This window comes from Tenrec ecaudatus, chromosome 12 (genome assembly GCF_050624435.1).
Source record: "Tenrec ecaudatus isolate mTenEca1 chromosome 12, mTenEca1.hap1, whole genome shotgun sequence".
NCBI lineage: Eukaryota > Metazoa > Chordata > Mammalia > Afrosoricida > Tenrecidae > Tenrec > Tenrec ecaudatus.
In genome coordinates, this window is record NC_134541.1 from 136135674 (window position 1) to 136150356 (window position 14683).

Below are 14683 nucleotides of genomic sequence, written 5' to 3' on the forward strand. Positions count from 1 at the left end.
TCTACATTTTAGATTGGTTGCTGATTGAGCTCAGGGAATAGTACTCTTAAGGTATCATTGTTGATACCTTGTTTTTGTTGAACCTATTTTCCATTTACTGTGCTGGTTTACTAATGTTAAATGACTTGTCCTTTTTTATTTAAAATATTTAAATACATTACCCCACTGATTATTAGGCAAATGTTTTGAGGATGATGATGGCAACAAATGTACATATGTTCTTGACACAATGGATGTATGGATGGATTGTGATAAGAATTGTACGAGCCCCCAATAAAATTTAAAAAGTCTGAAAATCCCTGTGCTAAAGTATAAGCTCTCTTTGGGGGGAGATGGCATTTTAGGAAAGCTATCTCCTCCAACAAAAAACCCAATGGATCTAGTCCCTGTACTCAAGAGGAATCTGTACCTCTGACAGAGAGATATTAGATATTAGAATGTGCAGTGTAAAATTGGATCAGTTAATTAAGCCACTAAGTGATTTTTGAAGACATATTTATTGACAAGGAGCTAACATATGCATGGTCTACGTGTACTGTAGGCTAAAGGAAAACCATCCCTTCTTCCCGAGGGCAAAACCACTAGGCTCGATGTGTACATACTTCAGTGCCATTTAAAAATACTGTAATTATAATTTACGAACTTCCAGAATTTAAGTGACCGTGATCTCCTGTTGCAACATCAGAACAGAAAATCCCTTTGAGAATAATTTTCAGCTTGGACCAAAATCCCATTGCTCTGTTCTTAGGATCACTCTGTAGAATCTTCCATGATCCCCATGATACGAGGCAGGCTCGTTTCAACTCAGCCTTTCAGAGACGACATCCCAGCTCTCATGATCTCGTCCACAAGGAGAATGTTGGTAGCGATCACAGTGCTGAACAGGGGAAAAAATGAGGAGGCTGAGAGAGGAGATTCCAACCACAACCCAACATTTCCACATGCACAACCCATCTCATTTCTCACCCCCTCCATGCACACGGGACCAGTTCAGCCTGTCTACTTTTAGCTCCTCCCATTTTAAATTGGGGTAGTTATAGGGGGAAAGGGGGCTAAAACAATACATAAGCTAAAGGTTATGAACGGTTTAAGCTTTCTCAAACTTACCAGGAATGTAGAAGCTGTTTCTTTACGCAATAGTTATCCCATACACCTGCTTCAGCGGCCACCATCGGCTCACCTGGAAACGAGTTGAGTTTTCGTAAACCCAGTGAAGTGCTCGATTCAGCACCGATTGGTCACGACTAATGGGGGGACTTCCCATAGCTCCTCCGGGGCCTGTTTTCTACTCCACACTATGACCCCTGCGCGTTACTTGAAGACTTCCAAGGATAAAAACCATCTCTTTGGTGGCCAAATGTTCTACCCCGGCTTGTCCCCCAGTTCCTTCTTGTCTACTGTGCGCCTGTAGAATTTGTGTTATTGCCTGAGCTTAAGAGCAGGGCTTTACTTTGGTTCCGGTTAAATGCCATTAGATTTGATCTCATCTTTCAGTATTTTCCACCCATGAATGTGTGTTCTCATCAAAGTCAGATGGGAGATTCCAAAGTTTCTCATTGAAATAGGATACAGAAAGCCCTTCAGTAAGCACTACTCTCAGTCATCTCCTACCGACCACCCCCTCTCCCAACAAATTGATACGCTTTGAAACGTTAAGGCCTGCTCACACCCGGTCCATTAATTCAGACACCTAGCGCCGTCATTAATAGGTTTTAGTCCCATTTAGAACCCAAGGTTCCCGATAGCAGTGGTGCAGTACCGCGCAACTGCTCAGATTCTTTGTTCCCTCTTCTTGATCGCTCCTGGCTGCTTCACTTCCTTTAGGATCTTACCTGTGTTCAAGTCCACGCCCACAAGCTGACCAGACTCTGAATGCTCAGTCCGAACTTTTACTAGCGTTTCCTGAAGGTCAAAACCGGAATTCTGAGCAAGAACCTAGAAAGACACACATTTAATTCTTCAAAAGACATGACCTTCTCCTGACCATTGTCAGCATGACCCGGGGTCTCCAATGTAGCACCACCAGTCCTTCATAACCAAACTCAGGACAAAGACAGAACCACTGTGTGTGCTCACTTCAGCGTAACTCGACCAAGTGACACCGACCAATGCAAACCCACACTGAATTCAGCCACACTCAGGTCCCAAGCAACACTCCCCATCATGGAAAATGACAACACACAGCACAAGTGCATAAAAACACCAACACCACGAAACAGACCCCCAGAGACCGTGCAAGCCCTTGGGAAAAATCCAGTTGTCTCTTGCCACTTGAGTCTTCCTTCAGAAGGCAAAGTCTCCTTGCCTCAGGACCCAACGGTGTTGGGGGGAGGGGGGGGTTAGGGGGTAGGAGGGAGTTTGAGAAAACCAACCATGCTCAACCAAAATCACACCATGGTCCAAAACCCACTGCCACTGAAGCAATTCTGACACGGTTGGACAGAGGAGAACGGCCTTAGTGGGTTTCTGAGGCGGTCAATCTTTACAGGAACAGGAAGCCCCATCTTCACCTACAGAGCCGTTGGTGGGTTCCAACTGCTGACCTTGTAGCATGCAAGACAAGGCACGCCCCCGCCCCCCCAAAATGTGCAAAGGTCCCCACCTTGGGTATGATGAGCAATGCATCAGCAAATGCTTGGACTCCAAGCTGGGCCCTGCCCTTGATGCTGGGCTTGTGCTTCATCAGAGCCTCTGCCATGGCCACTTCCACGGCTCCGGCCCCAGGAACCACACAGCCTGGAGAGCAGGGGAACGAGCAGTGTCACGTGACCGATCATGAGAGCGAAAAGGCACCTGCACATCAACGCACACCTTAGAGCAGTGGTTCTCAACCTCCCTCATGCCTTGACCCTTTCATACAGTCCCTCCCAGCCATAAAATTATTTTCGTTGCTACTTCAGAACTTTAGTTTTGCTACTGTTATGAATTGGGAGGCCCCTGTGAAAGGGTCGTTTGACCACCAAAGGGGTCAAGATCCACAGGTTGAGAACTACTGCACTAAAGTCACTTACTGAGTTCATTCAAATACAGTACATTTGGAAGGCAGAAAGACAAGGAGGCCACAAAAATGTTTGTGGCAAAATGGAACTTAAAGTGTTATCAAACAGCACCATTGTCATTTACACCCAGCACAAAGCTGCTTGCAATCTCTGTGTTCACCTTTACAGATGATATGCCATGTAGGAGACACAGCACACCCGAAGTACGTTAAAGGGAAGCGATACTGTGGCATGGTGTCTGGCTGTGTAGATTACGGATAAAAAAACACAGTATTCAGCCATGCGTTCAGATCCCACTGACTGGGTATAGGCTTTTTGTTTAAGGGATTAAAACAAGCGGGACAAACGTGCCGGCCTTACCATCATCAATGGCATTTTTGACAGCCCTCAAGCCATCTCGGATGGCATCTTTGATCTGAGTGAGGGTGTGCTTGTTTGGTCCTTTGATCAGCAGCGTGACGGAGCGTGGGTTATTGCATTTCTCAATGAAGGTGAACTTCTCTTCTCCCTGTGTGGACAAGAGAGGGCCTTGCCAGATAGGGACTGGGCTGCGACAAGGGAAAGGGACGGAGGCTTCTGACAAGAATCAACCCAACATTGTAGCCCACTAACGCCAGTCTTTTAAAGTCGCACACGTGGCGGCTGTCCTGCTACACATACATCATCAAAAGCTATGTGAGCAGAGTAACATCTGGCCTGAGCCTGTCTCACTGAAAGGAAATCATGAGCCGTCAGGAAGGAAACACTTACCAACGTGTACTCATAGACAAGGCCTGCATGTCCCAGACAGTCTGGATTCAGGTCGTCCAATGAATTTAGAGCTACCCCGCCACAGGCCAGCGTCAGTCTGAAATGTTCAGTGAGAGGGAGACATATGAGGAGCAACAGCGATTAAGTTCAAAGGAAAGTTTTAAAAGAAAGCTATCTTTCAGGATTCCATAGTAAAATGATACTAAGTTCCCCTTTCATCTCCTATTGCCTGACAGACCAGACAATGGTCCCACCCGCCTACATGGCTCTTCCCAACCTCTGCAGTGAGAACTGCCTGGACCCCAAGTCGCATCGCATACAGAACCACATCCTTCCTTTCGATTTGTGAAGAGATAAAATCTGACCAGTGTCAGTCACCCTCCTGAAGAGAGGCGTGCCCTCGGGCTAAAGCAAGCCTGAAAGAACTAGTGTTACTTCCAAGGACAACTCTCAGTGGTGGCAAGCCCCTGGGAGAAAGCACGTCACTTCCCTCAAGCCCCTTCTGAGCTAGACTCCTGACAAGTAGGTACAGACTGTGCCACAGTTTAAGATCAGCACAGGGGCGGGAAGGCGAGCTGAGCGGCCAGTCACTCATACCTCTCCATGTTTCTCCGCTTGGCTCTGCGCAGGGCCACGATGCCTTCCTTTGCAAGGGCGTCTAAGGAAAAGGGGTCAATTCCCTGGAGCAACAATAAAATCCCTTCAGGATCTCACCAGAAAAAAGGACGTTCCCAAGCCACGGCGCCACCTGAGGGAAGCCGTGTTGCCCAACCTCACCTTTTGGTTAATGACGACAAACCCCTTACTGGAATCGCCGCAGACTTTCTTCTTCAGCTCTATTATTTTCCTCACTCGGTCTTCAATGAACTTCCTCTCGGCCCTCACCAGTTTCTCCCTCTCCTCCGCGCTCTTGTAGAAGAAGCCAGAGTTCACTTCTCTAGTAAAGAAGGAAAAGTGATCTGTCAAGGAACCTCGCACACACTGTGACACGTGAAAGAAGCCAGACCAAAAGGGCAAATTCACCCTGCTCTCTCACTATCACATCTGCTCCAGCACGGTCACACCGAGGACAGGACATCACAGTCGATGAAAAGCTACTGTGTGGGGGGTGGGAGCACAGAGGAAGAAGAGGACAGGAGATACTGATTATAGGGCCATGAGCTTTGTTTGGGATGCTGAAAATACGTTTTGAAATAAATCATGGCAAAGGATTCCTAGAGTGATGACCAGAAATCAATGTCATTGTACCCTTAAAAATGGTGGGTTTTTAGAAAACAAATGTTTTGAGAATGATGGCAACAAATTTACAAATATGCTTGACACAATGGATGGATGTACGGATTGTGGTAAGAGTGGTATGAGCCAAGAAAATAATTTTTAAAAGGTGGGTTTTGCTTTGTACTATTTTACCAAAAAAAGGATTTTGCCCATTAAAGAGACAAAGGGTTCGTGCCTGTTTATATTGAACAACTTTTGCAGTGGACAACAGGAAGCAACTGCAGCTGCCTGGAGATGTCACAAGTAGTCACCGAGCTGTACTTCCTTCTGGGGTCATTTTCCCATAATCCTCTCAGACACATACCCTGAACACAGTACCCTGCCCAGGTCAGGGAGGACCTTGCACTCACGTTTTCTCGTATTCTAAGGACACATTGCAGGTGAGGATGTATGCGTCCTCCACTCTTTTCTTCATGTCAGGATGTCGGGCTCCATGGTCCAAAACTAGCCCTCTGATTAAGCTGTCAAAAAACACAGGACAACATACGAAGTGACCAATGACCAGATGGGGTGTATCACGAGTAAACAAGAATGCCACACTGAGCTGAGACATAATCAGTTTTATTTCTGGAATGATCGGAGTGAAACCTGAGTAGATTTGAAATATGCAAATGTCCACAACATGTGAAAAACAGATTCTAGACTATGACCAAAAAACAAACAAAACACAACAAAAACAAACAGTACACACCAAATCAACCCAAACAAAAAACAACCACCTTCCCACACATAGACAATACCAGCGAAAACACTACCAATGGCAGATTATCACCCGAAGGACTGTTCAAACCCCACTCCCAACCGTCTTCCATTATGTTCAACAAACGCTCTACAGCCCAACAATCATTTCAACGGTACCCACTGCCTGTCATAACCCCCTTTTCAGTGGAAGTCCTGCCCAGAGTAAAGATTCACCTAGGCAATGGACACAATCCACAGAGAAGTAATCATCCAAGAAAATACATCACATACATGCCAACACCTGCCAATTTCTGAACACCTCACACCAGCATTTCATAGTAGCCTACCACCTACCTCGTATCAGTCTCTGACTTATGCCTCATCTCCATGATTTCAACCATGAAAAGGTCAATGGGCTCATCTTGCTTCTTAATGGCCAGGATAGAGTCCACTACAGCCTGCAACAGAAGATACCGCCCCATCAGTTTGATGCAGAAGTGTGAACCCAACAGTTTCTTGCCTTCACAATCTCGGATCCAACACAAGTCTTTGTTGACGTGCCTGTAGCACATCTGTGGCATGTGATCTATAAAGGTGGGCCTCATTTACATCCCCCCAAATCTTACAAGGATTTGCAACTGCCCAACCAGCTGACATGCTTCCTACTGGTTTGTTATGAATACTGACAACCAAAAGCATTTGAATCATCGAACCTCCCCTTGGTACTTTTTAACAAAGTTGCTACTTAAAGACACCAGGCTAGTGTCACCGACAGGAGACCCCACACAGCTAGCTATACAAGGACTCCACTTCCTGCGCTGTGGCACCCTGAGGACTTGGCGCAGTGCTGTGCAGGTGGACCTGCGAGGGGCACTGAAGTCTCTGCCCGCAGCAGTCTCCCCAATACCAGTGTGCTCTCAATTCAACACATACCTCTGTTAGGACGTCAGCAAGTTCCGCATGGACTTTCGTGTGCAGTGAGGTCCTGGCCACATCGATCAGCGTCTCTCGGTCCATCTCTTTGCTGACTTTGATCTGTTCCAGAAACTGAAGGGCCTTTTCCTTCGCCGCTTCAAAGCCTTCGGTTATTATGCGGGGATGCAGGCCCTGGAATAAACACAGTTATAAGACTACACCCCTGGTGTTATTCCGGCAGATGCAACGAAACAGTTCGTCGTAAGGAATCAAATTATTTTCGGAAGCATTCCAGAATTAAGATTTACTACAAATAAGATGTGCTGGCCTTTTGAATACATTTGAAAGGATGAACATACCTTTCCATGCAGAGGAAAAGACCAGACATTGCTCTAGCACAGTGTCAAGGCCAAGGGAACTACGAAGCACACTCGGGTGTTCACTGTGCGACCCTAGAGAGGAACCCAACCCAAGAGTGGGTCACAACAGTTAGCACTCCGTGAGGAATAGTACCTCAATTCTACAGGGCACCTAAAATTCACTCACATCATTTACTACTAATGGGAAACACAAGGAAGCCCAGTGCATGGCTTCTCTCTTCCAGGAAGCTCTGCTATCAGACCAGTCCTCAGAGGTTTGCATTAGCCTTGAAATCACTCGGGGTTAAAAAGGCTGAGATTCCAACGGTTTATCAGGTTCTGGCTTTTGCCCTTATACCCTGTAGATTCCAATTCTGCACTCCAGTGATTAATCTGCCCACACTAAAAATTAAACATGCAGTACAACTGATGCCATGTTCTTTATTTTCATGCTGAGGAAGGTTTTACAACCTGTCCAAGGTCACAGTACGTTTAGGTCAGACCTGGATACAGCCCCTTTCCCAGATGCAAAACCTCTACTCTTCAGCTTCTAAGACACAACCCTCAACTGCTTTCCGAAATGCTCGGACAGTTCCCATACACAGCACAACTCAGAAGTGGCAGAGGCGTGTATACTTCAGAAATGTAGAGGTCGGCCTGCTTGAGCAGCTCCCCGATGATCAGGACGTTGGAAGTGGTGCCGTCTCCAGTTATGTCATCCTGCGCGGTGGCGACTTTTGCTATCAAGGAGGCTGTTGGGTGTTGAATTTGCTGGAAGCAGAAAAAAAACACCAATAACTTCAAAGAAAGAGACTCCCTGTTTAAATGCAACCACCTGAACAGTCCCTGACTCCACTTGACTCTGATTCCAGAGTGATCGGTACAAACCATCATTGCACAGGGATGGCAATCCTCAAAGTGCTTTTAGGGCCCTTACGCATCTACACTTCACTGATGAAGAAACACGAGGCTCGGTTTGAAGAGGTCCTCTTCAGAGTAAATGACAGACACTTAACCAGAACTAGTAACAAGTTCAAGTCCATGGCCCAGACTCAGGCGCTTTTAACAAGCCTGAAATTAACGCCCAGCAGCCTCCAGTATGAAGACATCAAACTAGCAGCCGGAGAAGTCCTGTTGCAGACACCTTCAACAGAAGCAAGCCCACTGTGGAGCCGCCGGCGACGGACAGGTTGTCTGCCGTGCCGCCAGCACCACCCCACAGTGGCTCCTGCACCGTCTTTGGTTTCCATGGCAGCTCATCTCTCATCTGATCCTTTAATCTAAAGTTAGTCACCTGGCCTGTTACATCTTTAGAGACTCCTTTTAAAAACACCTAGACCAGGCATCCTGGCAATTGCCTCAGTATCTGAACTTGATGTTGCAAATTTCTGGTAAGAATACTCTTAAGTTGAGAATGATGATGGCAACAAATGTACAAATGTGCTTGACACAATGTAGGATGGTGATGAGTTGTACAAACCCCCAATAAAATGTATTTTTTAAAACCCACAGTAATAATAATAAAAAAGGCTCTAAGTATCTTAGTGTACACGTAAGGCACCAGACGCACTTACTGTCAGATTACAGACAGATCTTTCAGCTCATCATCTGGGAAAACAGCTTTATATTTGAAGAGACAATGTGGAAGCAATCATGGAGGGTACATCAAATTGCAGTTACGGAGCATCAGTGTCCTAGGTACCATGATACACGGCACACGGGTGTTCCCTGTCATGTGCTTTAAAGAAAGTAAGCCTCTGGTCCACGACTCGCAAGTTCCATAAAGGTTCTCGGTGATAACACTTGCTACACAGCTGTGACCTTTCTGAGTGACCTCAAGTTTAAACTGTGGCTTCGATTGGTCCCATTGACTCTGTTGAACATAAACCATTTGCCCCTTCTCAGCTAGTCCTTATGGAAGATATCTGCAAGCACCCTGGTGACGTAGTAGATGCTGAACTAGACTACCAACAGCGAGGTCAATTCTAAACCAACTTCTCTGCAGGAGAAAGAGGCTTTCTACCACAGTAAGGAGTTAACAGTTCAGAAGTCACAGGGTCAGGTCTACCCTGCCCTCCTATAGGATTGTGCAACAGGAGTCCGAATTGACATGAAGGCATTGAGTTTGGTTTTCTGGCTTGGTATCTTTCCCATTAAGATTTAGTCTTAGAAACCCTGCATAGTTGGAATCAGCTCAGTGACAGTGGGCTTGGTTTAGGGATGCTGATGGGGTTACATAATATTATCAAAATTCTGACTTTTATTCTGAAATCAAATTGTGGGCAAGTAATGTCCCCCTCCTAGATTTCAACTGTTGAGACTGTGGAACGTGGTGATTATATGTACAACAGAGGGACCTCATACTTCAGCTCATTGGCCCAGCACGTTTTATAATTACATCTTTCATCCCTTAACAGATAAAAAATGATAAAAGAGCTTGGATCCAAACTACCCGGCCATAAGGCTGATTAATAATCCTGTCAGTATTATTACCGATTATATTCCTCTTCCAAATCTTCCAGTGGTTGAAATAGTCACCACCAGATAATTTAATTTTCATAGACCTTTCAAAGAATGGACTTTAAAATGTGAAAAAATTAAAATAATAAATAAAATGTGGACAAAACAAAATTAACTGTTTAACGGAATGCTACTGTGTATACTCGACTATAAGCTGACCCGAATATCCACCGAGTCATCTAATTTTACCACACGAACTGCACTAAAAATGTGGAAAAAACTTGGCTTATACTCGAGTATATACGGTATTTCACTCTTTAAACTTTTACTCAAACTACAGTGAATGGAAGTGTGTGGGAAGGGAAGAGATGGACAGTTAAAATTCTTCCTACAAATCAAGCAAGTGGCAAAGCCGTCTCACCATTTCATGAAGCAGCACATTACCATCTTTGGTCAGCTTGATGTCTCCAGCACCAGAAACGAGCCTGTTCACGGGCAGAAATGCGATCAGTGTTCCATTCCAAAGTAAACTTCCCATCAACACCCGACTTTTCTAAACCGGCAAGAGCCTGTCTATTCCCACAGATTTGCTGCCTCGGAAGCCACGAGGCGCAGTTCTCTGTCCCCCAGTTCTACTCTGTCCCATGGGGTCCACAGCAGAGGGTCTGGGGACTGTGGTCTGTGGATATGGGTTAGGCATGGGGTGATAACTTCAAGGTCCGCAGTTCAAACCCAACAGCCCACCACATGAGAACGATGAGGCTTTCCACTCCTGTAAGGATTTTTTGCCGTCTAATTTAAAGCCGCTCAGCTGGAATCGACTCGATGGCAGTGGGGTTAGTTTGGGGTGTGTTCCCCCTCTAAATTCCGGAAAACCGGGGCTACAGGCTGGCGCAGGGCCCAACCCCACGGACAGAGCCGCTTCGGAGGCCTGACGAAGGAGCTGGAGGGTGGGGAGGGCGGCGCACGTGGGCAGCTTTGTTCTCCACGGAAACGCAGTGACTACAGAGGAAATGGCCGGCCGGCCGGCCGGGAGGGGAAGACAGCGGCGGCCACGCGGAGCGCCGAGGGGCAGGTTCCGGCTCGCCGCCCGCAGGGCCGCCGCGGACGGAGGTGTGCCACCCCAGGCCCGCCCTTCCGCCATCCCCGCTCACATCTTCATGGTGCCCTTGGGGCCCAGGTTGGTCCTCAGCACGTCCTGCAGCCCTCGGGCCGCGCTGATGTTGACCGCCAGAGCCGCCTGGGCTCGCGCCACCTCGGCCTTCGGGTTCAGGGTCTTCACAGCCGACATGGTGGCGGGTATGAGCAGAGAAGAAAGGCAGAAACCCCTAGGCCGGCTCGGCGTGGCCGAGTAACGCAAGCAAGACCCTTCTGGAAAAATCGGGCGCGCCCGGCCCGCCCCCGGCGTGCCGGCGCGCTGCTGCCATTGGCTCGCTGCTCGGCTCTGTCTGCTCATTGGGCCACGGGCCTGTGGTCCCGCCCCCCTCTCCCGCGCCCCGGTCCGTCCGCCTTTACGTCCGGGTGGCGCGTGCGCCCTGCAGTTTGGAGCCCCCAGTCCAGGTGTGGTGCTCTCCGGGGTGAGCCAGAGGCTGCCCTCCTCGAGGCAGGATCTCAGAGGAACGTACATCCTTTCGCTGGAGGATTCGGGCTTCCTCTTACACTCTGCACGTTTGGCCTTCAGATTTCTTCCCCCGCTTTTTATCCCGTTTACTAGATTTCAGTTAAAGACTACGTTTCCATTATTGCCTTTTACGATCAGGATCTTTATACATCGCATCTTTATTTGTCTTTGGGATTGGGAACATGACAAAAACTTAAAGACCTATTTTTCTACATTTTGTTCTTAAATGCCATGGGGTCAATTACAAACTACTGGGCACCTGTGTACAACAGAGAAAAACCTGTCTTTCTCCAATCCCAGTGCCACATTCTTCATCTAATCCTCCTCAGACTATTTCATCCGCATAAGACTGGATACTGATGGTGGAAAGCTACAACCCTGTCACCTATCCTGACTTTAAACCAGACAGTATTCCCTTGCTTTATTATTCCAAGACCACCTCTTGGTCCGTGGACAGTTTCCACATCAACACAAGGACGCATTCGCCAAGTCCCATTCGTAGCCATTGCTTATTAGGATCCACCCTGCTGAAGGCTTTCATATTACCAAGAAAACATCATTCTAGTGTTCTCTTCCTTCAGCCAAGATCCATCTCATGTCAGCAATGATATGTTTCGTATTATTAAACCAACTTCTCAGGAAATGGGATTACCTGAGTGAGAGATTCAATGACCAGCTCAAGGTCAGACCACTGTGTTAGAAAAGACCCCCAAACATCTCCTATGACTCCTCCCTTGGCCACAGGTTCTCAAATCTACCTACTTTCCCATCCCATTTTCCCCACTCAGGTGTAGCCCACAAGCATGCTACCCTAGATAATTATGATTGTAACCTAAATTAGTTATTCCTCGTGTTGCTACTAAAGCAGTCAATCAAAATTAAATCTGCAGCTACTGGAACTATTGCCTGAGATAGTTTAAACCAAAATATCTTTAAACCAAAAATATCTCCTAAAGCCTTCTTAAAACCTAATAGTAGCAGTGTTAGCTAGTAAAGGCCTGCATTCCTTTAAGGATGGTCTGGATCTGTAGGGACTCAAATTGACAATCATAACCCATCAATTAGGTAGGACAGGTAGGAGGCACTGAGTTTATGCTAATGGAGCAGGGACAACTCAGAACAGGAAGTCCAGAATGCTTACCCAACTCAGTGTAAACAACACCACTGAGTTCTACAAGTAGAAACTGCTGAATCTGTATGTGTTTTTACTGTGCATTTTCTCAAATAGCAACAACAAAAGGATTCCTTCTTAAATGACTACATGGAGCAGTTCTGCGAGAGGTTAGGAAAGAGGCTAGATTCTCCTATCCCCATCCCCACATCACAAGTTTGCATGACTTTAAGGAGTTTCCCAGGCCAATACATTGGAGCTCAAAACATCCTTTATCCAGTTAGCATTTAAAGGTCCTTCTCAGGGTTGCCCTTCGCCCTTCGTCCTTCACCCTCTCCTATGCCTGCCTGCCTGTCTTCTGAGGTTTACACCTGGGCAAATGCTGCCAGTTCATGAAATGAATCATTTCATATGATTTGTTGTTTAAGGGATGCTTACATCCCAGACAAAGGTCCCAGGGTATCTTTCTTTCTTTTATTTGATTCTTGTTTTAATCTTTGGTTCATCTGGAATTTGTTTTGGTACAGTGAGGTCAGACTCACGCAAAAAAATTTTCATTTTTCTTTCCATAAAAATCTCTTTCTCACTATTAATATGTAATGCAACCGTGATCCCACCCCATCGGACTGTGTTCTATTCCATAGGTCTATGCATTAAAGCACATCTGCCATACGATTTTATTTGCTATAGTTTAAAATATGTTTCCAAGTTTGATAAAGCTAAATGCTCCTCATCCATCAGTATTTTTCCAAATTTTCCTGGCAATTTTTAGATGTTTGTTTTTCTTTCCAAAGAAATGATAGATTGATCAAGTTTCTAAAGTCCATCAGTATTTAAAACATTTATATATTGCTTTGATGTATAGGTTGGTTGTTTTAAAAAGAGGAAATATGCTATAAACATGTGCGACTTTTGTACTAAAATGTTTTATGAGGCAGAAATATGAATATAACTTCCCAAATTAAAACAGTGATGGTAGAGTAGCAAAGGGAGAGGAGCTAGAAGCATTTCTGGTATAAAATGGACAGAATTTGAGACCATGACTACTCCAGGAAAAGGCCAGTACGACCAGTTTCCTTCCGGTAGATTCTTCCTCCTGGCAACTCCGTGAGTCTCAGAGTAGAACTGTACTCTCTCGGGCTGTAACCAGTGGGGTCACCAAGGGGGTGGGGCTGTGGATTGCACCCCCTGACAATGCTAGAGAGGGTGACAAAAAAGGCCCAGGAGATGAATCCCCTCTGACTACAGACCAGAGATGGGTAAGGCCCTGCAGGCAGACAAGAGTACATTGCAGGATGGATTACTGCAACCGCAGGTAGCTGGTCAAAATACAACACCTTGTCATTGAGCTTCTTCTTGACTCAACGTATAATTGCATCAGGTTTTTAAAATTTTTTAATTTTAATTACTAAAAATATATTTAATTGGGGGCTCGTACATCAATTGAATCAGGCATGTTTGTACATATGTTGCCTTCATTCTCTTTTAGACAATTTGCTCCAATTTTTTATACTTTCTGCCTTGTTATCAATTGTGGTTTTCTTTTTTTTTCCTTTTAATCATTTTATTGGGGGTTCATACAATTCTTATCATAATCTATACATATATTCATTGTGTCAAGCACATTTGTACATTTGTTGCCATCATCATTCTCAAAACATTTGCCTTCTACTTGAGCCCTTAATATCTGCTGCTCATTTTCCCCTCCTCACCACTCCCCCCAACCTCATGAACCCTTCATCATTCATAAATTATTATTATTTTGTCATATCTTACACTGACGTCTCTCCCTGCCTTCTTCTCTGCTGTCCATCTCCCAGGGAGGAGGCTATACGTAGATTCTTGTAATCAGTTCCTCCTTTCTACCCCACATTCTCTTCACCCTCCAGGCATCGCCACTCTCACCACTGGTCCTGAAGGAGTCATCTGTACTGGATTCCCCGTGTGTCCAGTTGCTATCTGTACCTGTGTACATCCTCTGGCCTAGCCAGATTTGTAACGTAGAATTGAAATCATGATAGTGGGGGGAGGAAGCATTTAAGAACTAGAGGAAAGTTATGTGTTTCATTGTTGCTACCCTGCACCCTGACTGTCTCATCTCCTCCCCACAACCCTTCAGTAAGGGGATGTTTGGTGGGCTACCAATGGGCTTTGAGTCTCCATTCTGTACTCACCCACATTTACAATGATAATATTTTTTGTTCCTTGATTCTTGATACCTGGTTGCTTCGACAGCTCGTGGTCACACAGTCTGGTGTGTTTCTTCCATGTGGGTTTTGTTGCTTCTGAACTAGATGGCCTTTTTTTCTTTTTGAAGGTATTGAAAAAGTTTATATTTAACATTAGCCTGCTGGGATCAGTTTAGATGATTCCTATTTTTTTGGGCAACATCAGAGTCAGGAGCCAATGGAACATATGCCTTCTTCTTGCCATCAGGCCCGGTCCAGGTGTTGACCTTGGCTACATCAGTCACAGAGCTCCTTCACAGCCTGTTTGACTGGTGCTTGTT

General features: G+C 45.9%; 1 protein-coding gene and 2 non-coding genes across 3 annotated transcripts; all 3 read right to left on the reverse strand.

The window, feature by feature from the left end:
• Nucleotides 1–478: 478 nt before the first annotated feature.
• On the reverse strand, nucleotides 479–10821 carry CCT6A (chaperonin containing TCP1 subunit 6A). Its single transcript, XM_075565027.1, has 14 exons — nucleotides 10597–10821; nucleotides 9864–9927; nucleotides 7619–7753; nucleotides 6642–6815; nucleotides 6063–6166; nucleotides 5378–5488; nucleotides 4527–4686; nucleotides 4347–4429; nucleotides 3750–3846; nucleotides 3360–3507; nucleotides 2603–2736; nucleotides 1833–1935; nucleotides 1108–1180; nucleotides 479–877 (listed from the first exon to the last, which is right to left on the reverse strand). Exons 1-14 carry the CDS (start codon nucleotides 10731–10733, stop codon nucleotides 805–807), a joined length of 1596 nt encoding a protein of 531 aa, XP_075421142.1. The 5' UTR covers nucleotides 10734–10821; the 3' UTR covers nucleotides 479–804.
• On the reverse strand, nucleotides 3148–3283 carry LOC142423631 (small nucleolar RNA SNORA15). Its single transcript, XR_012779239.1, has one exon. It is a non-coding gene; the product is annotated as a small nucleolar RNA SNORA15 (small nucleolar RNA).
• Nucleotides 6940–7073, reverse strand: LOC142423662 (small nucleolar RNA SNORA22). The gene has a single exon (XR_012779267.1). It is a non-coding gene; the product is annotated as a small nucleolar RNA SNORA22 (small nucleolar RNA).
• Nucleotides 10822–14683: the final 3862 nt, after the last annotated feature.

Excerpts from the sequence above, each read along its gene's own strand:
- CCT6A (XM_075565027.1), bottom strand. The coding sequence starts at position 10,733 with ATGTCGGCTGTGAAGACCCTGAACCCGAAGGCCGAGGTGGCGCGAGCC. Across the intron at positions 4,430-4,526 it reads TTGTCGTCATTAACCAAAAG|GGAATTGACCCCTTTTCCTT; the intron begins GTGAGGTTGGGC and ends TTGTTGCTCCAG. Across the intron at positions 3,847-4,346 it reads AAGCGGAGAAACATGGAGAG|ACTGACGCTGGCCTGTGGCG; the intron begins GTATGAGTGACT and ends TGAACATTTCAG.